Genomic DNA, 23,643 nt, shown 5'->3' with positions numbered 1-23,643 from the left:
GGTCCTGTTAGTCACTAATGTGGAGGTATCTAAGCTGTCCATGGTGAGTCTGAGGCCGGGGAGATCTCTGGGATATGGGTCCCTATAGTCACTAATGTGGGGATATCTACGCTGTCCATGGTGAGTCTGAGGCCGGGGAGATCTCTGGGATATGGGTCCTGTTAGTCACTAATGTGGGGGTATCTACTCTGTTCATGGTGAGTCTGAGGCCGGGGAGATCTCTGGGATATGGGTCCCTATAGTCACTAATGTGGAGGTATCCTACGCTGTCCATGGTGAGTCTGAAGCCAGGGAGATCTCTGGGATATGGGTCCCGCTAGTCACTAATGTGGGGGTATCTACGCTGTCCATGGTGAGTCTGAGGCTGGGGAGATCTCTGGGATGTTGGTCCTGCTAGTCACTAATGTGGGGGTATCCTACGCTGTCCATGGTGAGTCTGAAGCCAGGGAGATCTCTGGGATATGGGTCCTGTTAGTCACTAATGTGGGGGTATCCGACGCTGTCCATGGTGAGTCTGAGGCCGGTGAGATCTCTGGGATGTTGGTCCTGCTAGTCACTAATGTGGGGGTATCCTACGCTGTCCATGGTGAGTCTGAGGCCGGGGAGATCTCTGGGATATTGGTCCTGTTAGTCACTAATGTGGGGGTATCCTACGCTGTCCATGGTGAGTCTGAGGCCGGGGAGATCTCTGGGATGTGGGTCCTGTTAGACATTAATGCAGAGGCCCATGCCGTGTTCAGGTTCCTGACGCACTTATGCTGCTGTCTGTTCCCTATGGAATGACTCCTGAATGGACATCAGTAACCAGACTCTTGTTTGTTCGCAGCTGAAGGAATGTGCAGAAGAGGTTCCTGGGAAGGGTTATGTGGTGTCTTGTCTGGTCGACCACCGTGGTAATATCACAGAATACCAGTGCCACCAATACATCACCAAGATGACTGCAATCATTTACAGTGATTACCGGCTGATCTGTGGGTTTATGGAGGACTGCAAGGCTGAGATCAACACCCTGAAATGTGGCAGCATCCGGCCTGGGGAAAAGGTGATGCTGCTGTCCACGATTTACTGTTCTCCACGATGTACTGATCGTAAGCAGGCTTCAACCTGGTCCTGCCATTCCCTGCTATATAGCTACACATAGCGCTAGTTCTTCCTTCTTTCTGTATAGTAATAGATGTTCTCCCTGCACAGGACCCACACTCTCAGGGGGAGGTGGTCTGCTGTATAACTATACACACCCCCTTCTCTCTGTATAGTAATAGATGTTCTCCCTGCACAGGACCCACACTCTCAGGGGGAGGTGGTCTGCTATATAACTATACACACCCCCTTCTCTCTGTATAGTAATAGATGTTCTCCCTGCACAGGACCCTCACTCTCAGTGGGAGGTGGTCTCCTGCCATTCCCTGGTATATAGCTACACACAGCGCTAGTTCCCCCTTCTCTCTGTATAGTAATAGATGTTCTCCCTGCACAGGACCCTCACTATCAGGGGGAGGTGGTCTCCTGCCATTCCCTGGTATATAGCTACACATAGCGCTAGTTCCCCCTTCTCTCTGTATAGTAACAATGTTCTCGCTGCACAGGACCCTCACTCTCAGGGGGAGGTGGTCTCCTGCCATTCCCTGCTATATAGCTACACACAGCGCTAGTTCCCCCTTCTCTCTGTATAGTAATAGATGTTCTCCCTGCACAGGACCCTCACTATCAGGGGGAGGTGGTCTCCTGCCATTCCCTGGTATATAGCTACACATAGCGCTAGTTCCCCCTTCTCTCTGTATAGTAACAATGTTCTCCCTGCACAGGACCCTCACTCTCAGGGGGAGGTGGTCTCCTGCCATTCCCTGCTATATAGCTACACACAGCGCTAGTTCCCCCTTCTCTCTGTATAGTAATAGATGGACTCCCTGCACAGGACCCTCACTCTCAGGGGGAGGTGGTCTCCTGCCATTCCCTGCTATATAGCTACACACAGCGCTAGTTCCCTCTTCTCTCTGTATAGTAATAGATGGACTCCCTGCACAGGACCCTCACTATCAGGGGGAGGTGGTCTCCTGCCATTCCCTGCTATATAGCTTCACACAGCGCTAGTTCCCCCTTCTCTCTGTATAGTAATAGATGTTCTCCCTTCACAGGACCCTCACTCTCAGGGGGAGGTGGTCTCCTGCCATTCCCTGCTATATAGCTACACACAGCGCTAGTTCCCCCTTCTCTCTGTATAGTAATAGATGTTCTCCCTGCACAGGACCCTCACTATCAGGGGGAGGTGGTCTCCTGCCATTCCCTGCTATATAGCTACACACAGCGCTAGTTCCCCCTTCTTTTTTGTATAGTAATAGATGTTCTCCCTGCACAGGACCCTCACTCTCAGGGGGAGGTGGTCTCCTGCCATTCCCTGGTATATAACTATATACAGCGCTAGTTCCCCCTTATCTCTGTATAGTAATAGATGTTCTCCCTGCACAAGACCCTCACTCTCAGGGGGAGGTGGTCTCCTGCCATTCCCTGGTATATAACTATATACAGCGCTAGTTCCCCCTTATCTCTGTATAGTAATAGATGTTCTCCCTGCACAGGACCCTCACTCTCAGGGGGAGGTGGTCTCCTGCCATTCCCTGGTATATAACTATATTCAGCGCTAGTTCCCCCTTATCTCTGTATAGTGATAGATGTTCTCCCTGCACAGGACCCTCACTCTCAGGGGGAGGTGGTCTCCTGCCATTCCCTGGTATATAGCTACACACAGCGCTAGTTCCCCCTTCTCTCTGTATAGTAATAGGTGTTCTCCCTGCACAGGACCCTCACTCTCAGGGGGAGGTGGTCTCCTGCCATTCCCTGGTATAGAACTATATACAGCGCTAGTTCCCCCTTCTCTCTGTATAGTAATAGATGTTCTCCCTGCACAGGACCCTCACTCTCAGGGGGAGGTGGTCTCCTGCTTGGAGAAAGCCATTGTAAAGGAGGCGGAGGAGGCCGACTCTCAGACACGCTTTTCGGATAAGTGTAAACAGGCCATCATGCGAGTGGCTGAGCTCTCATCGGACGACTTCCATCTTGACAGACACCTCTACTTCGCATGCCGAGACGACCGTGAGCGGTTCTGTGAAGCTGTAAGTTACCATTATACCTTGTACCATCCTGCACCGGAAACACAGGACAAGCAGCTCTGCTCCATTCACCCCGATCTGCTGAAATAGCGGCAGTGGTTCTGTGTGCCTCTCTGTGTGCCTCTCTGTGTGCCTCTCTGTGTGCCTCTCTGTGTGCCTCTCTGTGTGCCTCGTCTGAGCTTTTGTTTAGCAAAATAAAAACTGTGCCCACAATATACATTCCTGTCCAATCTGTACGTCATTGGCTCACTATTGGGAACCCCCTAAATTCAGACGGTTCCCTCCAGTGACCACCTAGGAGACGGGTGGAATGTAGGAAGCCTCCCATAGGGGATTACATAGTAAGAGGCGCTGGGCTGGGAGCTGGCAGGAAGGGAGTAGGGGGTGTTTGGTGCCTGCGGGGAGGGGGAAAGTTGGTGCAGTGATGATGAAATGATTTGCCCGGTAAGGAGCTGGGGTGGCCGCCATCCCCCCTGGAAGTTTTGTTACTTTGGATAGTTAAGGTTAAGGTGCTCAATGAGGTCACGTAAAATAATTCTAATCTCCTACTATGAAGGTTGTGTCTGTTCTTAGCTTGGTCCATTCATTCTCCTCGGTGTCAGGTCTTTACATTGTGGTGTGGATACTTATCTACTGAGAATACTTTATACCCCGTATGTCAAATCCACGATAAAACGTCTGCATCTGCCATGTGAGGGACACGGGGGGCCTGGGCTGCAGCATCACACGTAGGAGGAAAGGCACTCGCATATGGACACTCCTACTTAGCCCTTACCCCTCCTTGTACGACCCCGCCACGTATCTGCCATGTGAGGGACACGGGGGGCCTGGGGTGCAGCATCACATGTAGGAGGAAAGGCACTTACATATGGACACCTACTTAGCCCTTACCCCTCCTTGTACGACCCCCGCCACGTATCTGCCATGTGAGGGACACGGGGGGGCCTGGGGTGCAGCATCACACATAGGAGGAAAGGTACTTACATATGGGCAACACCTACTTAGCCCTTACCCCTCCTTGTAGGACCCCGCCACGTATCTGCAATATGCAATAGATGAATTATAAAAGGTTTATCTGTAATAGGCTGCATCAGGTTATGGAGATTAGCCGTGATATATTACCTCGCAGAACGGGATAACTACCGATATAAAAGATTCTTTGCTAAATGAGATTAACATACAAACCGGGATATCTGCATCCGAATTCTGCTCTTGGCTATGATTTTAATGCATTTAACTTCCAAGATTATCTTCACATGAATGAGACGGTAATATAATTCTCTACGTACATTAGGTTGCAAATAATCCAGCACCTCCTTATGGGGCCTATTCATTATGTTAATTATTGGGCACAGGGCAGCCCTCTCTAATGAAGTATCCAAGTCGCTGCGAGAAGCCGCAGCGGTGGATGCAAAATAATCTGAGCGATTCATCATTGCTTCGGTGCGGAGACGGCTGATCTGTAATTCATCTGTCTCCACAATCCCCTGCACTGCTCCTTCCGTAGCTGTGCAACTTAGCACTGCCCAGTCTGACTGTATCTGTAGTGCATCTGCTAGAGCTGTGCTTCACGCAGCCACACAAAGCCCGTTCGTCTGTCGGAAGGAACCGGGTGTGGGAACTAACGCCATCGGTGACGGTGAATGTTCCCGTAGTCCAGTACAAAAATATTGCATTTCCGGAGCTTGATGACTTTGGCCCCCATATTAGTGTGAGGACAGCGGATTGGAGCGGAGAGGTAAGCCGGAGATATCAGTGATATCTTTATAATAGCACAGATGCTTTCTACAAAAGTAGGTGAAAATGTTATGAGTAGACTCCTATGTACCTTCACAAGTCTCCTTCAAATAATGAATTACCATATTCAGACAGTAAGTGGCAGTAGTACTCTAATCATTCAAATATTACATGCGACTGTAGGGTACAGTGACACTTCCTCATGCTACAGTCAGTAGGGTACGGTGACACTTCCTCATGCTACAGTCAGTAGGGTACGGTGACACTTCCTCATGCTACAGTCAGTAGGGTACGGTGACACTTCCTCATGCTACAGTCAGTAGGGTACGGTGACACTTCCTCATGCTACAGTCAGTAGGGTACGGTGACACTTCCTCATGCTACTGTCAGTAGGGTACGGTGACACTTCCTCATGCTACTGTCAGTAGGGTACGGTGACACTTCCTCATGCTACTGTCAGTAGGGTAAGGTGACACTTCCTCATGCTACAGTCAGTAGGGTACGGTGACACTTCCTCATGCTACAGTCAGTAGGGTACGGTGACACTTCCTCATGCTACAGTCAGTAGGGTACAGTGACACTTCCTCATGCTACAGTCAGTAGGGTACGGTGACACTTCCTCATGCTACAGTCAGTAGGGTACGGTGACACTTCCTCATGCTACAGTCAGTAGGGTACGGTGACACTTCCTCATGCTACAGTCAGTAGGGTACGGTGACACTTCCTCATGCTACAGTCAGTAGGGTACGGTGACACTTCCTCATGCTACAGTCAGTAGGGTACGGTGACACTTCCTCATGCTACAGTCAGTAGGGTACGGTGACACTTCCTCATGCTACAGTCAGTAGGGTACGGTGACACTTCCTCATGCTACAGTCAGTAGGGTACGGTGACACTTCCTCATGCTACTGTCAGTAGGGTACGGTGACACTTCCTCATGCTACTGTCAGTAGGGTACGGTGACACTTCCTCATGCTACAGTCAGTAGGGTACGGTGACACTTCCTCATGCTACAGTCAGTAGGGTACGGTGACACTTCCTCATGCTACAGTCAGTAGGGTACGGTGACACTTCCTCATGCTACAGTCAGTAGGGTACGGTGACACTTCCTCATGCTACAGTCAGTAGGGTACGGTGACACTTCCTCATGCTACAGTCAGTAGGGTACGGTGACACTTCCTCATGCTACAGTCAGTAGGGTACGGTGACACTTCCTCATGCTACAGTCAGTAGGGTACGGTGACACTTCCTCATGCTACAGTCAGTAGGGTACGGTGACACTTCCTCATGCTACAGTCAGTAGGGTACGGTGACACTTCCTCATGCTACAGTATGTAACCAATATCTATAAATGGATGCCTAACCGTGACTATAAACAGTGTAATTCTAAGTAATCTGACCTATAAGATGTCCAAGACCTAGCAGATCTTCACCAATCCCTCTGATGCTGGAGTCTCTCTAACGCCAGCATCCATCCATTCATACAAAGTGACAGACAATGCATACAATGTGTCCTAAGAGCGGAATATATACATCGTAGATATGTGTATTTGTAATCATTTTATCTGCACTTGTATGTAATAAGCTTATATACACCTTCCTTTTATCATGCTTTGCCGATCGTTTCATCTAGAAGTTGATACTCGCTTTAATGACTGAATGGAATTGCCCGTGTCACGTGGGTGTGACATTAGACAGACTGGGTGGCCCGGTAGACTCACAGTTCAGTCCTTCACCATGTTGTCGCTGCGCTGCTGTCTTTGACGGCTACTGTTGTTTTTGCGCAGTGTTTTCGGGTCATGCACCTTGGTCACAGTATCTTTTATTCCCTGCCGGTGTCTGGACACATTTAGTAGTGTTGGATGTAGGTGCCGATGTCCTCACTCTGCCTTGTGTCCCCTGAACAGGTCCAGGCTGGAGAAGGAAGGGTCTACAAGTGTCTGTTCAACCATAAGTTTGAGGAGTCCATGAGCGAGCGGGTGAGTCCCATCCCCAGACCTTTCCATGCACCGTTCTTGCACCTCTGATTAATGTCACCACTGGTCTGTCACTGTATAATCTGCCGTCCTGTCTGCAGTGCCGCGACGCGCTCACTACACGTCAGAAGCTCATCGCGCAGGATTACAAAGTCAGTTACTCCTTGGCGAAGTCCTGCAAGGCTGACCTGAAGAAGTACCGGTGTAACGTGGAGAATCACCCCCGCTCCCGGGAGGCCCGGCTCTCCTATCTGCTCCTGTGTCTGGAGTCTGCTGTGCACAGAGGTGCGTGTGGTTGTGTAACGATGGGTGCGCAGGGCCTATTTCTCCTGGTGCGCAGGGTCCTGTGATGACGTTTAGTGGGGACCTGGCAGAATGAAGTAATGGCGGCTGTTACCATTGGGCAGTGATGAGATGTTTCGGTGGGGTGGCTGTGCCCGGCGTTTGTGTGGAAATGACCCATTACTGAACCACGACATCTGCATTAGAAACATGGACGTCATTATGTTTAGTGTCTTTGCTCTGAGGCTCCCCGGTATGATTGTAGTCGGTGACTAACATCTGGGTTCCGGCTGTGTTCCCAGGCCGCCAGGTGAGCAGCGAATGTCAGGGGGAGATGCTGGACTACCGGCGCATGCTGATGGAGGACTTCTCTCTCAGCCCTGAGATTATCCTGAGCTGCCGGGGGGAGATAGAGCATCACTGCTCCGGGCTACACCGGAAGGGACGGACCCTGCATTGTCTGATGAAGGTGGTGCGCGGGGAGAAGGGGAACGTAGCCGAGAAGTGTCAGCAGGCGGTGAGCAACCCGTTTATTACTCACTGTGTGTCAGCCTCGTTCCTGTGCCACAGCCACCATATGACTACTGCCCTCCTATATGTGCCTCTCCCCATCCCCCTATATGTGCCTGTCACCTATCCCTCCCCATCCCCCTATATGTGCCTCTCCCCATCCCCCTATATGTGCCTCTCCCCATCCCCCTATATGTGCCTCTCCCCATCCCCCTATATGTGCCTCTCCCCATCCCCCTATATGTGCCTCTCCCCATCCCCCTATATGTGCCTCTCCCCATCCCCCTATATGTGCCTCTCCCCATCCCCCTATATGTGCCTCTCCCCATCCCCCTATATGTGCCTCTCCCCATCCCCCTATATGTGCCTCTCCCCATCCCCCTATATGTGCCTCTCCCCATCCCCCTATATGTGCCTCTCCCCATCCCCCTATATGTGCCTCTCCCCATCCCCCTATATGTGCCTCTCCCCATCCCCCTATATGTGCCTCTCCCCATCCCCCTATATGTGCCTCTCCCCATCCCCCTATATGTGCCTCTCCCCATCCCCCTATATGTGCCTCTCCCCATCCCCCTATATGTGCCTCTCCCCATCCCCCTATATGTGCCTCTCCCCATCCCCCTATATGTGCCTCTCCCCATCCCCCTATATGTGCCTCTCCCCTATCCCTCCCCATCCCCCTATATGTGCCTCTCCCCTATCCCTCCCCATCCCCCTATATGTGCCTCTCCCCTATCCCTCCCCATCCCCCTATATGTGCCTCTCCCCATCCCCCTATATGTGCCTCTCCCCATCCCCCTATATGTGCCTCTCCCCATCCCCCTATATGTGCCTCTCCCCATCCCCCTATATGTGCCTCTCCCCATCCCCCTATATGTGCCTCTCCCCATCCCCCTATATGTGCCTGTCACCTACCCCTATCCCTCCCCATCCCCCTATATGTGCCTCTCCCCATCCCCCTATATGTGCCTCTCCCCATCCCCCTATATGTGCCTCTCCCCATCCCCCTATATGTGCCTCTCCCCATCCCCCTATATGTGCCTCTCCCCATCCCCCTATATGTGCCTCTCCCCATCCCCCTATATGTGCCTCTCCCCATCCCCCTATATGTGCCCGTCACTTACCCTTCTCCCCCCCTCCCCATACAGTTACAGACCCTGGTGCAGGAGACGGACCCCGCAGCTGATTACCGCATAGACCGGGCCCTGAATGAGGCCTGTGAATCTGTCATCCAGACTGCCTGCAAGCACATCCGCTCTGGGGATCCAATGTGAGTATCGCAGCCTAAATCCTGTGCAGGGTGTCGGGCTGGGGTGGGGGTTACAGCATTTATGGCTGCGTCCCATGAGCTGGGAGTGTAAGTAACTGCTGACCGGACTCAGCCGATGGGGTCTGCACTGAGCTCTGGGTATACTGACAGCACAACCCCCCCCCCCTCTCTCCCAGGATCTTGTCGTGTCTGATGGAGCACTTGTACACTGAGAAGATGGTGGAGGAGTGTGAGCACCGGCTTCTGGAGCTGCAATACTTCATTTCCCGGGACTGGAAGTACGTGTCGCAGCGCTAATCAGTATCTCTGTGCATACGGCTACACCTTTCACTTATAGGTTACATCACTGACGCGCGCCCAGGAGATTACACGCCATCTCTTCCCTGGTAGGGATTGTGTCGCTAGCATTGGTTAATGTGCCCCCTTCGTGTGAATTAGAGGCCTATGCTGTAAGCGATCATTATAGAAGTCTCCGGCAGTCTCTCCGCTTCTTGGAGCTGGTGATCTCGGGCTTTAGTAAGTGACGCTTTACATTAGCTGGCAGAACGGGACGGTGAGTGTCTACGACCTATTCCCTGTAAGTTAGTGGAAAGGTTTCCTTTGTTCTCATATATAGGCGCAGCCTCCTAACGAGACTTCTCACCTAAAGCTTCCTCCACGTTGTCTGTCCAAGTGGTCAGAACCGAGGTGGCGCCATAATCCTCCTGTAATGAACCAGACTTTCTCTTGCAGACTGGATCCTGTCCTATACCGGAAATGCCAGGGCGATGCTTCCAGGCTCTGCTATGCACATGGCTGGAACGAGACCAGCGAGACTATGCCAGCAGGAGCCATTTTCTCCTGTCTGTACCGACATGCTTATCGCACAGAGGAACAAGGGCGGCGGGTGAGTGTTACTAGTGGTGAGGACACGGGGAGATGTTACTAGTGGTGATGACACGGGGAGATGTTACTAGTGGTGATGACACGGGGAGATGTTACTAGTGGTGATGACACGGGGAGATGTTACTAGTGGTGATGACACGGGGAGATGTTACTAGTGGTGAGGACACGGGGAGATGTTACTAGTGGTGAGGACACGGGGAGATGTTACTAGTGGTGAGGACACGGGGAGATGTTACTAGTGGTGAGGACACGGGGAGATGTTACTCGTGGTGAGGACAGGGGGGACCCGTGAGTAAGTTAGACAGAAATTCAGCTGAAAGTTCATTACAATGTGAGAACGTGTAATATCCATCTGACATGCTGCCTATTAATGAATACAGTCTGTAGCTGCAGTATCTGAGCAGACAGGTTCCCCTACATACTCCCCATCATTTCCCCTCTGTAAATGTCTCATTCTGTCCTTGCAGCTCTCTCGGGAGTGTCGCGCGGAAGTGCAGCGCATTCTTCACCAGAGAGCGCTGGACGTGAAGCTGGATCCTGCCATGCAGGCAAAGTGTATGACCGAGCTGGGGAAATGGTGCAACGAGAAGACGGAGACTGGACAGGTACGCGATGTGCTGCCCTTCTGTCCTCTCTGCGCCTTGCGTGTCGCAGGAATGAGCCATGATGGCGGCCAGCCTCTCACCATGTCATCCAGGCTGCTTGTTTGCAGATTAATGATGGAAGTTTTCCTCTCAGGAACTGGAGTGTCTGCAGGATCATCTGGAAGAGCTGGTGGTGGAATGCAGGGAGATCGTGGGTAATCTGACGGAGCTGGAGTCTGAGGTGAGCAGAGCTGGGTCCTTGCAGGCAGAACAGCGCCACCTGTAGTCATTGCTTGGGAGGAGCATGTTTACTTCTGCATTGCATTCAGCTTGTAAGACTGAGACCATGCTGATTCTGCACATCTGCTCCCGTCCTAATGACTGCTAATCCTGATGTAGCCGACTTACCCCTGTATATTCCCCCTTCTGCCTTACAGGACATTCAGATAGAAGCTCTTCTGATGAGGGCGTGTGAGCCAATGATCCAGGGATATTGCCATGTACGTGGGGGGGATTACTGGGGCTTGCGGCACAGAGTTTTCCATACTTGTTAGCTATACTTACACAGCATGTTGTCTCTGCTTCAGGAGGTGGCCGACAACCAGATAGATTCCGGGGATCTTATGGAATGTTTAATCCAGAACAAGCATCAAAAGGAGATGAATGAGAAGTGCGCTGTGGGCGTCACCCACTTCCAGCTGGTAATGATCTACTTTATTTTTCCTCTGCTGAGCGATTCTGATTGCCGCATTCGTAGGCGTCTTGGCTCCGCTCACGCGTAAAACACAAATGCTACAGGTCTTCCGTTTCTCCAACCGTCCATTTTCTTTTTAGGTCCAAATGAAAGATTTTCGTTTCTCCTACAAGTTTAAGATGGCCTGCAAGGAGGACGTCCTGAAACTGTGCCCCAACATCAAGCAGAAGTGAGTCCCTTTCTCTTATCCCCCCGACACTATGTACGTAACACCTTTTACTCCCCCTCGCAACTCCTGACGAATGTTCCTTAGCCTTCTCTCCCCCATTTATGTTATGAGACTGAGCCTCTCCTGAGGAATGTTCCTTAGCCTTCTCTCCCCCCATTTGTTACTGAGCATCTCCTGACGAATGTTCCTTAGCCTCTCCTGACGAGTGTTCCTTAGCCTTCTCTCCTCCGTTTGTTATGAGACTGAGCCTCTCCTGACGAGTGTTCCTTAGCCTTCTCTCCCCCCGTTTGTTACTGAGCATCTCCTGACAAATGTTCCTTAGCCTTCTCTCCCCCTGTTTGAGACTGAGCCTCTCCTGACGAATGTTCCTTAGCCTTCTCTCCCCCCGTTTGTTATGACTGAGCCTCTCCTGACGAATGTTCCTTAGCCTTCTCTCCCCCCGTTTGTTATGACTTAGCGTTTCCTGACGAATGTTCCTTAGCTCTCCCCCATTTATTTTATGAGACTGAGCATCTCCTGAGGAATGTTCCTTAGCCTTCTCTCCCCCCATTTGTTATGAGACTGAGCATCTCCTGAGGAATGTTCCTTAGCCTTCTCTCCCCCCATTTGTTATGAGACTGAGCCTCTCCTGAGGAATGTTCCTTAGCTTTCTCTCCCTTAGCCTTCTCTTCTATGTTATGAGACTGAGCATTTCCTGACGAATGTTCCTTAGCTCTCCCCCATTTATTTTATGAGACTGAGCCTCTCCTGAGGAATGTTCCTTAGCCTTCTCTCCCCCCATTTATGTTATGAGACTGAGCCTCTCCTGAGGAATGTTCCTTAGCCTTCTCTCCCCCCGTTTGTTATGAGACTGAGCCTCTCCTGACAAATGTTCCTTAGCCTTCTCTCCCCCCGTTTGTTACTGAGCATCTCCTGACGAATGTTCCTTAGCCTCTCATGACGAGTGTTCCTTAGCCTTCTCTCCCCCGGTTTGTTACTGAGCATCTCCTGACGAATGTTCCTTAGCCTTCTCTCCCCCCGTTTCTTATGAGACTGAGCCTCTCCTGACGAATGTTCCTTAGCCTTCTCTCCTCCGTTTGTTATGAGACTGAGCCTCTCCTGACGAATGTTCCTTAGCCTTCTCTCCCCCCATTTATGTTATGAGACTGAGCCTCTCCTGAGGAATGTTCCTTAGCCTCCTCTCCCCCCGTTTGTTATGAGACTGAGCCTCTTCTGACGAGTGTTCCTTAGCCTTCTCTCCCCCTGATTTGTTATGAGACTGAGCCGCTTCTGAGTAATGTTCCTTAGCCTTCTCTCCCCCCATTTATGTTATGAGACTGAGCCTCTCCTGACGAGTGTTCCTTAGCTTTCTCTCCCTTAGCCTTCTCTTTATGTTATGAGACTGAGCGTTTCCTGACGAATGTTCCTTAGCTCTCCCCCATTTATTTTATGAGACTGAGCCTCTCCTGAGGAATGTTCCTTAGCCTTCTCTCCCCCCATTTATGTTATGAGACTGAGCCTCTCCTGAGGAATGTTCCTTAGCCTTCTCTCCTCCGTTTGTTATGAGACTGACCCTCTCCTGACAAATGTTCCTTAGCCTTCTCTCCCCCCGTTTGTTACTGAGCATCTCCTGACGAATGTTCCTTAGCCTCTCCTGACGAGTGTTCCTTAGCCTTCTCTCCCCCCGTTTGTTACTGAGCATCTCCTGACGAATGTTCCTTAGCCTTCTCTCCCCCCGTTTGTTATGAGACTGAGCCTCTCCTGACGAATGTTCCTTAGCCTTCTCTCCCCCCGTTTGTTATGAGACTGAGCCTCTCCTGACGAATGTTCCTTAGCCTTCTCTCCTCCGTTTGTTATGTTCCTTAGCCTCTCCTGACGAGTGTTCCTTAGCCTTCTCTCCCCCCGTTTGTTACTGAGCATCTCCTGACGAATGTTCCTTAGCCTTCTCTCCCCCCGTTTGTTATGAGACTGAGCCTCCCCTGACGAATGTTCCTTAGCCTTCTCTCCCCCCGTTTGTTATGAGACTGAGCCTCCCCTGACGAATGTTCCTTAGCCTTCTCTCCCCCCGTTTGTTACTGAGCCTTTTCTGACGAGTGTTCCTTAGCCTTCTCTCCCCCTGTTCTGTTATGAGACTGAGCCTCTCCTGAGGAATGTTCCTCTTAGCCTTCTCTCCCCCCATTTATGTTATGAGACTGAGCCTCTCCTGAGGAATGTCCCTTAGCCTTCTCCCCCCCCCCCCCCCGTTTGTTATGAGACTGAGCGTCTCCTGAGGAATGTTCCTCTTAGCCTTCTCTCCCCCCATTTATGTTATGAGACTGAGCCTCTCCTGAGGAATGTTCCTTAGCCTTCTCTCCCCCCGTTTTATGTTATGAGACTGAGCCTCTCCTGAGGAATGTTCCTTAGCCTTCTCTCCCCCCATTTATGTTATGAGACTAAGCCTCTCCTGAGGAATGTTCCTTAGCCTTCTCTCCCCCCATTTGTTATGAGACTGAGCCTCTCCTGACGAATGTTCCTTAGCCTTCTCTCCTCCGTTTGTTATGTTCCTTAGCCTCTCCTGACGAGTGTTCCTTAGCCTTCTCTCCCCCCGTTTGTTACTGAGCTTCTCCTGACGAATGTTCCTTAGCCTTCTCTCCCCCCGTTTGTTATGAGACTGAGCCTCCCCTGACGAATGTTCCTTAGCCTTCTCTCCCCCCTTTTGTTACTGAGCCTTTCCTGACGAGTGTTCCTTAGCCTTCTCTCCCCCTGTTCTGTTATGAGACTGAGCCTCTCCTGAGGAATGTTCCTTAGCCTTCTCCCCCCCCCCCCCCCCGTTTGTTATGAGACTGAGCGTCTCCTGAGGAATGTTCCTCTTAGCCTTCTCTCCCCCCATTTATGTTATGAGACTGAGCCTCTCCTGAGGAATGTTCCTTAGCCTTCTCTCCCCCCGTTTTATGTTATGAGACTGAGCCTCTCCTGAGGAATGTTCCTTAGCCTTCTCTCCCCCCATTTATGTTATGAGACTGAGCCTCTCCTGAGGAATGTTCCTTAGCCTTCTCTCCCCCCATTTGTTATGAGACTGAGCCTCTCCTGACGAGTGTTCCTTAGCTTTCTCTCCCTTAGCCTTCTCTTCTATGTTATGAGACTGAGCGTTTCCTGACGAATGTTCCTTAGCTCTCCCCCATTTATTTTATGAGACTGAGCCTCTCCTGAGGAATGTTCCTTAGCCTTCTCTCCCCCCATTTATGTTATGAGACTGAGCCTCTCCTGAGGAATGTTCCTTAGCCTTCTCTCCCCCCGTTTCTTATGAGACTGAGCCTCTACTGAGCTGCGGACTTCTCACCTTGCAGGGTTGATGTTGTCATCTGTCTCAGTACCACTGTCCGCAATGACACCCTGCAGGATCTGAAGGAGCAGAGGGTCTCTCTAAAGTGCCGCAAACAGCTGAGGGTGGAGGAGCTGGAAATGGTGAGTAGTTCCGCCAGCGTAGAAGCAGTAGGGTTATATACAGTGAGTGTATTAGAGACTCCAGGTTTTCGGTGTAGACACACTTAGCGCAGACTGTGGCGTCCTCCGGTTGTTGCTGAACGGTTTCTGGCGTTTATTTCAGTCAGAGGATATCCGCTTGGAGCCAAAGCTGTACGATGCCTGCAAGAACGATATAACCTCCAACTGCCCTAACGTACCCTTTGGAAATGCCCAGGTGAGACTGCCATCTGCTGGCCAGAAGTGGTGTGGGGAGGCTATTCTTTTATAACAGGGAGAGGTGAGTTGTGCACAGCACTGACCCTGTCGTCTTGCAGATCATAGAGTGTCTGAAAGAGAACAAGAAGCAGCTGAGCCCCCCCTGCCACCAAAAAGTGTTCAAGCTCCAGGAGACGGAGATGATGGACCCAGAACTGGATTATACTCTCATGAGGGTCTGCAAGCAAATGATCAAAGTGAGTGACGACACTCCTGTGATGGGGTTAATGCAGGAAGTTCCCTGTAACATGTTTGTTGTCTTCCTTCGCAGAGGTTCTGCAGTGACGCAGACCCGAAGAACATCCTGCTGTGCCTAAAGCAGAACAAGAACACCGAGACCATGGACCCCAAATGCAAACAGATGATCACCAAGCGCCAGATTACCCAGAACACAGGTCTGTCCACCCTGATGTGACAGTGCTTGGGTCCAGCTCTACTCACCACCGGGGCTGAGATTCATCCTTATCTGATCCCTTTCCCAACAGATTACCGGCTGAATCCTGTACTCCGAAAGTCCTGTAAAGCTGATATCCCCAAATTCTGCCAGACCATTCTAAACAATGCCAAAGATGACACCGAACTTGAGGGACTAGTGATATCCTGCCTGAAACTGAAATATGCAGACCAGGTGCGCGGGGCGTTTACATCGTCATTCTAATCTCGCCAGGAGCCCCAACTTGTAGAGCAGATGTTTTGTATCCATCCAGCTATTTACCCTTGGGAACATCACAGCACAGCACCCAGTTTAACAGCTTTGCTTTGTTCTCAATCTATTTTACGGAATAGTCCGGTCTTATTGTATTCTCCTTTTAATGACGACACTTGTAATTCTGTCCTGTCACCAGCGGCTGTCTCCAGACTGCGAGGATCAGATCCGCGTCATAATACAGGAGACTGCTCTGGACTACCGGCTCGATCCCCAGCTGCAGATTCAGTGCTCTGATGAGGTGAGATCTTGGGGTTCTATCTCTCTCATAAGTGGGTGTTGGATGTTTTAGAGACTTGCCCGACTTCTTGTGGGCTACAAGTGTTTCCTCCTGACGTCTCGCTATTCACCTCTGGCTCCCTTTCCATATATTCAGTTTAAGAGTTCAAGGTGAGTGACTGCATTCTGGGATTGGTGCTGTATCTCTATGTAGTTTGGACCTCGGATGGTGGTGAGGCTTGTGTCGGGTGGGCCATTGTATTGGGGGTGGTGTGTTCCGCATGTGCCAAGATGTCTGTTTGGGCCCTTTCCAGTGATTAATACCTGTTCATCTCGTGTGTCATCATTTTACAGATTAACACACTGTGCGGGGAAGAGGCCGCAGCTCAGGAACCTACTGGTCAGGTTGAAGAGTGTTTGAAGATGAGTTTGCTTAAAATCAAGTCTCCTGGTTGCAAAAAGGTAATAAGTGATTATCTGCCCTGTGTTATCTTTCCACTGCCTGCCCAGCCAATGACGTCTGAAAAAACAGTAGGGGGAGATTTATCAAAGCTTGGAGAGAGATCAAGTACCTACTAGGGAAGCCAATCCCGGGATCAGCGGGATTCCAGGATTTATGGCAAAAAACTGCGGGTTTCAATCCCGGGATTGGTGCCTCTAATCCTGAGATTTCCGTGATTAAAATGTATGGCTTGGCTTGTCTTCAACACAGGGGCAGCGCTGAGCACTAGTTCCGTCGGCTCAGACGCTGCCCCAGGCCTCATAAAGGTCATGCCGCACACCAGCTCGTCCGTTCTAAAGGCTGTGTGCGGCCGGCATTGATTACCTGATTGGTACTTTGTCTCTCCACACCTTGATCCATCTCCCCCCATAGAATGAACACTTTTTATATAAGCCTTTCCCCACCAAATATTCATCTTCATGCAGCCTTACATGTCCCCCCAGCACCAATGAGACCTGGCGCTGGGTTACTCAGACTGTTACCTGTGCTCCTCCGACAGGAAGTTCTAAACATGCTGAAAGAGAGTAAAGCCGATATTTTTGTGGACCCCGTCCTGCACACGGCCTGCGCCCTGGACATAAAACATCACTGTGCCGCTATTCCACCGGGCAAAGGACGCCGTAAGTAATATGTTCCCAATGGCGCTCCTCCATCTTTGTGTGGAGGGACGGAGCGCGGTTCATCCGGCTGGCTTTCTTGTAAGCGGTAGATTGATCTGCTCCTTCATTTTAACTCTAAAGATGGGGAGGGAAGAAGCAGACGCTCTAATCCTGGTCTGTTCTCTTGCAGAGATGTCTTGCCTTATCGAAGCCTTACAGGACAAGATCGTGCGGCTACAGCCCGAGTGTAAGAAGAGACTGCAGGACCGGCTGGACATGTGGAGCTATGCAGCCAGGGTAAGGCGGACAGGACGCACCCTGTGTATTCTGTATAGGGAGCGCTGACGCACCCTGTGTATTCTGTATAGGGAGCGCTGACGCACCCTGTGTATTCTGTATAGGGAGCGCTGACGCACCCTGTGTATTCTGTATAGGGAGCGCTGACGCACCCTGTGTATTCTGTATAGGGAGCGCTGACGCACCCTGTGTATTCTGTATAGGGAGCGCTGACGCACCCTGTGTATTCTGTATAGGGAGCGCTGACGCACCCTGTGTATTCTGTATAGGGAGCGCTGACGCACCCTGTGTATCCCTGTGTATTCTGTATAGGGATCGCTGGTGCTGAGCATATTTCCCCTCCATGTATGTGTGTGGTGGGGGGGGGGGGGAATAACTCTTCCTCTGTACTGTGATAATTCTCCTAGAATGTCTCATGGTCCTACATTGAGTTCTGCTCATAGTAAAGGCGCCCTCCTGAGGCTGTGATGTGCAATGACTGATTATATAAACGTCCTTCCTTTCAGGTGGCCCCAGCTGATGGCTTCTCCGATTTGGCAGCACAAGTCATGACCTCTCCATCCAAGAACTACATCCTGTCTGTCATCATGGTTGGGGTGTGCCTCCTGTTCTTCGGGGGTCTTCTGTGCGGGCGCATCACCAAGAGGGTGACACGAGAGATGAAGGACAGGTAGAGCAGAGGACCCCTCCTATACCCCTCGGCAAGAGCTTTGAGAAGCAGGGGGTTCTGGGGAGGGAGGGCAGGCCTGTCCATGTGTACAGCTCTCCCATGCAGCCCTATCCCATCTTCCTCCTCCTCCCCACTCCTTCCAGTGCTGTGGAACCTGGAGGGGTCAATGGAAGCAACTGCGGTGACTCCTCCCCCAAAACGTCCCCATTCTACGCATCCCATCTCACCTGCTTCAGCCATCCATCTGCCCCCCCATCCTGACTCCTAGAACATGGTTACTGTAACCAGAGACTCCAGGCCTTCTGTTGCTGCACAGCTCCCTTCTCTCCTAGTGCTGTTACTTTGTGGACTTTTCTTTTATTGTTCTGGGTGGGGGGTGGGAGAGAGGGAACTGGGTTTATCATTACACAATGCCTCCTGCAGTTGGAAGCTGTGCCTCAGCCATGTTACGTTTAACTCCACCATGAGATCTGGAGATTAAGCTCTTTCAGACGCTGTCTGAGCCCGGAGGTCTGCAAAGAGGGATATCTGCCAATCGCCATGCTTCCCATGCTGCCAAAACTCTGAACAAGACAACACTCCCGCTCCCTAACTGCCCTCCGTCCCACAACGCCGGGCGGAAGCATCTCAGCGGACATGGAGAGGTTTTGGTTTTTTTAATGGTGTAACCCAACTCCTCAACTGTTCCACAGATAGTATTAATGTTCCACCGTGGAGAATGCGGCCATTTGGGTGGGTGGTCTTCCACGCTGGTTTAGGAAAATCCCACTTCTTCCCACCAGAACCCTACATCTACTTTTAAACATGAATTGGGTTGTGCCCTTGAAGCTACTCGCCTTGCTTGGTCTTAAAATGAATGGTTTTATCCTGCACTCTCATACATTGTGCAATGTCTGTTATTTATCTGTTCTGCTTTACGTTGTGGTGCAGCCGTCTGATCGCTGGAGCTTTGCTGTACAGAGACTGACAAGTAACTGAAATCGTCCAGCTGTCTGTCTAGCGGTTAGCTGCTCAGGCATCTAAGGGGTTACGCTTACGGATGGACTGGCCGCAGCTGCCCCTTTGTCTCTAAGCGAACCCATTTGAAGACGCTGGATGGTCTGTGGCCAGAAGTAAATGGTTTGCGCTAGAGATTTCCATTTTGCACTACTGAACCGAACACCTGATTTCTCACTACTGGATGTCGAGCAATATTTACCTGGTCCTACCTGCCCAGCCGGAACCAGTGTCTGGGCTATCCCTGTTACTCTGTACGGTTCTGCACCCCAACACTTCTCCTGATCCGGTATAAAATGTGAAGTGACTCCCAGGACCTTAGATGTGCGACTGGTACAGGTCTGTGTAGCTGTGGAGTTGGGAATGTAGTCTGTGCGTATATTATAGAGGACGTAGAGTGTGATTTTCCTATGACGACAAGCAGAACGGTAGTTACTCCTTTGTCTTCCAGAGTAGTCCTTGGTCCCTCTGGATCTCTCACTTTTTCAGGAGGGTCTTCACAGCTCTGGACTTTCTGGAGCCGTATCACAGATTTCCATGGAACATTCCATAATGTCCAGCATAGGTATTGGTTGCAGCGTTACAGGGCCTGTACCTAGATGGGGCATAATCTCAGCCTGGTTACCTGAGCGTTTCAGTAGACTGGGTCCAGCGATACACGTCAGAGGCGGCTGATGGGCCCGATGGTGTTTGGCTATGAAATCTCTCCATCTCTAAGCAGACTGTGTCGATAGTTTGGAAGCCCCATGGTCTAATTTAATCATGTCTCCTTTAATTGCTTAAGAGTTCTCTGGCAAAGCGTCCTTTAGCCCAGTGCATTGTGGGGACTTCCACTGGAATGTGTAATGTGCAGTCAGTCATTTGCTTCTGTGTCCTGGGCCAGGATAGTGCTGTCGCTTCATTTCTGATTACCCCCAAATACGTTTGTTCATAAACCCTTCACAAAATGTTTTTTCTTTTTCTTTTTGTCAGCTACAAGAAATTGTTAGGATAACGACAACACCGCACTCAAGACTACACCATTTTCACTGCACGCCTACCCTTCCCTTCCTAAACTCTCCAGCCAGGACTGCAGACCACACGCAAACCCCTTACCCGCTACACTTCACTCCCGTGCAACCGTTTCGGTCGTGCAATACACACTGGAGCCTAAGTGCATCCTCACACAGGGAACGAGACACAGAATTCCATCGTCACATCCATACATTAAGAGTACACCTCTTATTTTTTTTTTTATTTTTTTTTTTTGTAAATTGTTTTTCTTCTGTGTATAGATCAAGTCATTCTGTCCATGTTGTGTCATAATGAATTGTTACCGGTGTTACAGACAATGTGCATTTTTTTTTTCTGTACAGAAAAATGGGAAGATTTAATAAAAAACAAAAATGCTACCTACATGTTTGAGCTATAATGTATTTCTGTCCAAGTAAGTTCTCGTACTAGGACTCGAGGTTCCACGATTACTGCTTATTAGATGTGCTAGGTAAAGACTATTTGTCTGGGCTCCGATTAGCCAAATAAATACAAGTGTGACGTGATACAGACATAGCCTCTGGGCCCAGTCATTGTGTGAGGAGCACTGCAAAACATGATTAATGAGCGGCTCATCCTACCAATCATTGTGAGGAGCACGACAGACAAGGTAAAAAAAGGGTGTCATACAGACACATCACAGGAACACTTCAAAATGAGGTTTAGGGAACGTCATACTCAGTGACCGCTTACAGCCACCGTGAGGAGTGCTGCTAAACCAGGTACAGAACGTCATACCTACAGTGATCTCATACAGTCACTGTGAGGAGTACTGCTAAACCAGGTACAGAACGTCATACCTACAGTGATCTCATACAGTCACTGTGAGGAGTACTGCTAAACCAGGTACAGAACGTCATACCTACAGTGATCTCATACAGTCACTGTGAGGAGTACTGCTAAACCAGGTACAGAACGTCATACAGTGATCTCATACAGTCACTGTGAGGAGTACTGCTAAACCAGGTACAGAACGTCATACCTACAGTGATCTCATACAGTCACTGTGAGGAGTACTGCTAAACCAGGTACAGAACGTCATACTTAGTGATCTCATACAGTCACTGTGAGGAGTACTGCTAAACCAGGTACAGAACGTCATACTTACAGTGATCTCATACAGTCACTGTGAGGAGTACTGCTAAACCAGGTACAGAACGTCATACAGCCACCGTGAGGAGTACTGCTAAACCAGGTACAGAATGTCATACAGCCACCGTGAGGAGTACTGCTAAACCAGGTACAGAACGTCATACCTACAGTGATCTCATACAGTCACTGTGAGGAGTACTGCTAAACCAGGTACGGAATGTCGTACCCACACAGTGAGCTCATATAGCCACTGTGAGGAGTACTGCTAAACCAGGTACGGAATGTCATAGCCACTGTGAGGAGTACTGCTAAACCAGGTACAGAATGTCATATAGCCACTGTGAGGAGTACTGCTAAACCAGGTATGGAATGTCATATAGCTACTGTGAGGAGTACTGCTAAACCAGGTACGGAATGTCATATAGCTACTGTGAGGAGTACTGCTAAACCAGGTACAGAATGTCATACTTACAGTGATCTCATACAGTCACTGTGAGGAGTACTGCTAAACCAGGTACAGAACGTCATACAGCCACCGTGAGGAGTACTGCTAAACCAGGTACAGAATGTCATAGCTACAGTGATCTCATACAGCCACCGTGAGGAGTACTGCTAAACCAGGTACAGAATGTCATACAGCTACCGTGAGGAGTACTGCTAAACCAGGTACAGAACGTCATACCTACAGTGATCTCATACAGTCACTGTGAGGAGTACTGCTAAACCAGGTACGGAATGTCGTACCCACACAGTGAGCTCATATAGCCACTGTGAGGAGTACTGCTAAACCAGGTACGGAATGTCATAGCCACTGTGAGGAGTACTGCTAAACCAGGTACAGAATGTCATATAGCCACTGTGAGGAGTACTGCTAAACCAGGTACAGAATGTCATATAGCTACTGTGAGGAGTACTGCTAAATTGGGTATAGAACGTCATATAGCCAGTGTGAGGAGTACTGCTAAACCAGGTATGGAATGTCATATAGCTACTGTGAGGAGTACTGCTAAATTGGGTATAGAACGTCATATAGCCACTGTGAGGAGTACTGCTAAACCAGGTACGGAATGTCATAGCCACTGTGAGGAGTAGTGCTAAACCAGGTACAGAATGTCATATAGCCACTGTGGGGAGTACTGCTAAACCAGGTACAGAATGTCATATAGCCACTGTGAGGAGTACTGCTAAACCAGGTACGGAATGTCATATAGCCACTGTGAGGAGTACTGCTAAACCAGGTACGGAATGTCATAGCCACTGTGAGGAGTACTGCTAAACCAGGTACGGAATGTCATATAGCCACTGTGAGGAGTACTGCTAAACCAGGTACAGAATGTCATACCCACACAGTGAGCTCATATAGCCACTGTGAGGAGTACTGCTAAACCAGGTACGGAATGTCATATAGCCACTGTGAGGAGTACTGCTAAACCAGGTACAGAATGTCATACCCACACAGTGAGCTCATATAGCCACTGTGAGGAGTACTGCTAAACCAGGTACGGAATGTCGTCATATTGCAACTGTGAGGAGTACTGCTAAACCAGGTACAGAACGTCATACCTACAGTGATCTCATACAGTCACTGTGAGGAGTACTGCTAAACCAGGTACAGAACGTCATACCTACAGTGATCTCATACAGTCACTGTGAGGAGTACTGCTAAACCAGGTACAGAACGTCATACCTACAGTGATCTCATACAGTCACTGTGAGGAGTACTGCTAAACCAGGTACGGAATGTCATATAGCCACTGTGAGGAGTACTGCTAAACCAGGTACGGAATGTCATATAGCTACTGTGAGGAGTACTGCTAAATTGGGTATAGAACGTCATATAGCCAGTGTGAGGAGTACTGCTAAACCAGGTACGGAATGTCATATAGCTACTGTGAGGAGTACTGCTAAATTGGGTATAGAACGTCATATAGCCACTGTGAGGAGTACTGCTAAACCAGGTACGGAATGTCATATAGCCACTGTGAGGAGTACTGCTAAACCAGGTACGGAATGTCAGACCCCCACACTGACCTTACAGAGTGCTGCTAAACCAGGTACAGAACATCAGACCCCCACACTGACCTTACAGAGTGCTGCTAAACCAGGTACAGAACATCAGACCCTCACACTGACCTTACAGAGTGCTGCTAAACCAGGTACAGAACGTCAGACCCCCACACTGACCTTACAGAGTGCTGCTAAACCAGGTACAGAACGTCAGACCCCCACACTGACCTCATATAGCCGCCATGAGGAGTGCTGCTAAACATAATGAGGAAGGAAATGTCACACACAAAACTACAAGGTCCTACAGTCAACTAACAATGAGAAATAGAAGACTTCAATATGACATACTAGTTCAGTTGCTATTCATTTCTGTAAATGCCAAAGGCTGATTGGTTAATTCAGGCTCCTCTTCATCATTGTGTAGCTCCATGCTCCTTCCCCTTTATCTCTAGCTATTACTGTGTAGCCCCATGCACCCTCCCCCTGTAACTCCAGCTGCTACTGTGTAGCTCCTCCCCCTGTAACTAGCTGCTACTGTGTAGCTCCTCCC

General features: G+C 50.0%; 1 protein-coding gene across 1 annotated transcript in view; it reads left to right on the top strand.

The window, feature by feature from the left end:
• Positions 1-20,359, top strand: part of GLG1 (golgi glycoprotein 1) — a 49,473-nt gene extending 29,114 nt beyond the window's left edge. Inside the window, exons 4-27 of the mRNA XM_088446249.1 lie at positions 827-1,042; positions 2,907-3,110; positions 6,752-6,823; positions 6,922-7,105; positions 7,405-7,619; positions 8,761-8,882; positions 9,059-9,160; positions 9,615-9,768; positions 10,235-10,372; positions 10,506-10,592; positions 10,789-10,851; positions 10,939-11,052; positions 11,186-11,274; positions 14,580-14,697; positions 14,840-14,932; positions 15,033-15,170; positions 15,245-15,368; positions 15,459-15,601; positions 15,819-15,920; positions 16,253-16,360; positions 16,900-17,020; positions 17,190-17,296; positions 17,803-17,966; positions 19,935-20,359. Coding sequence (XP_088302375.1) covers positions 827-1,042; positions 2,907-3,110; positions 6,752-6,823; positions 6,922-7,105; positions 7,405-7,619; positions 8,761-8,882; positions 9,059-9,160; positions 9,615-9,768; positions 10,235-10,372; positions 10,506-10,592; positions 10,789-10,851; positions 10,939-11,052; positions 11,186-11,274; positions 14,580-14,697; positions 14,840-14,932; positions 15,033-15,170; positions 15,245-15,368; positions 15,459-15,601; positions 15,819-15,920; positions 16,253-16,360; positions 16,900-17,020; positions 17,190-17,296; positions 17,803-17,966; positions 19,935-19,956 — 3,000 coding nt within the window. The 3' untranslated portion in view covers positions 19,957-20,359. The remainder of the gene's footprint in view (positions 1-826; positions 1,043-2,906; positions 3,111-6,751; positions 6,824-6,921; positions 7,106-7,404; positions 7,620-8,760; positions 8,883-9,058; positions 9,161-9,614; positions 9,769-10,234; positions 10,373-10,505; positions 10,593-10,788; positions 10,852-10,938; positions 11,053-11,185; positions 11,275-14,579; positions 14,698-14,839; positions 14,933-15,032; positions 15,171-15,244; positions 15,369-15,458; positions 15,602-15,818; positions 15,921-16,252; positions 16,361-16,899; positions 17,021-17,189; positions 17,297-17,802; positions 17,967-19,934) is intronic.
• Positions 20,360-23,643: the final 3,284 nt, after the last annotated feature.

This window comes from Taudactylus pleione, unplaced genomic scaffold (assembly GCF_031769625.1).
Source record: "Taudactylus pleione unplaced genomic scaffold, aTauple2 ptg000394l, whole genome shotgun sequence".
NCBI lineage: Eukaryota > Metazoa > Chordata > Amphibia > Anura > Myobatrachidae > Taudactylus > Taudactylus pleione.
The sequence above is the reverse complement of the archived record's forward strand: the minus strand, read 5'-3'. Positions and strand labels throughout refer to the sequence as shown.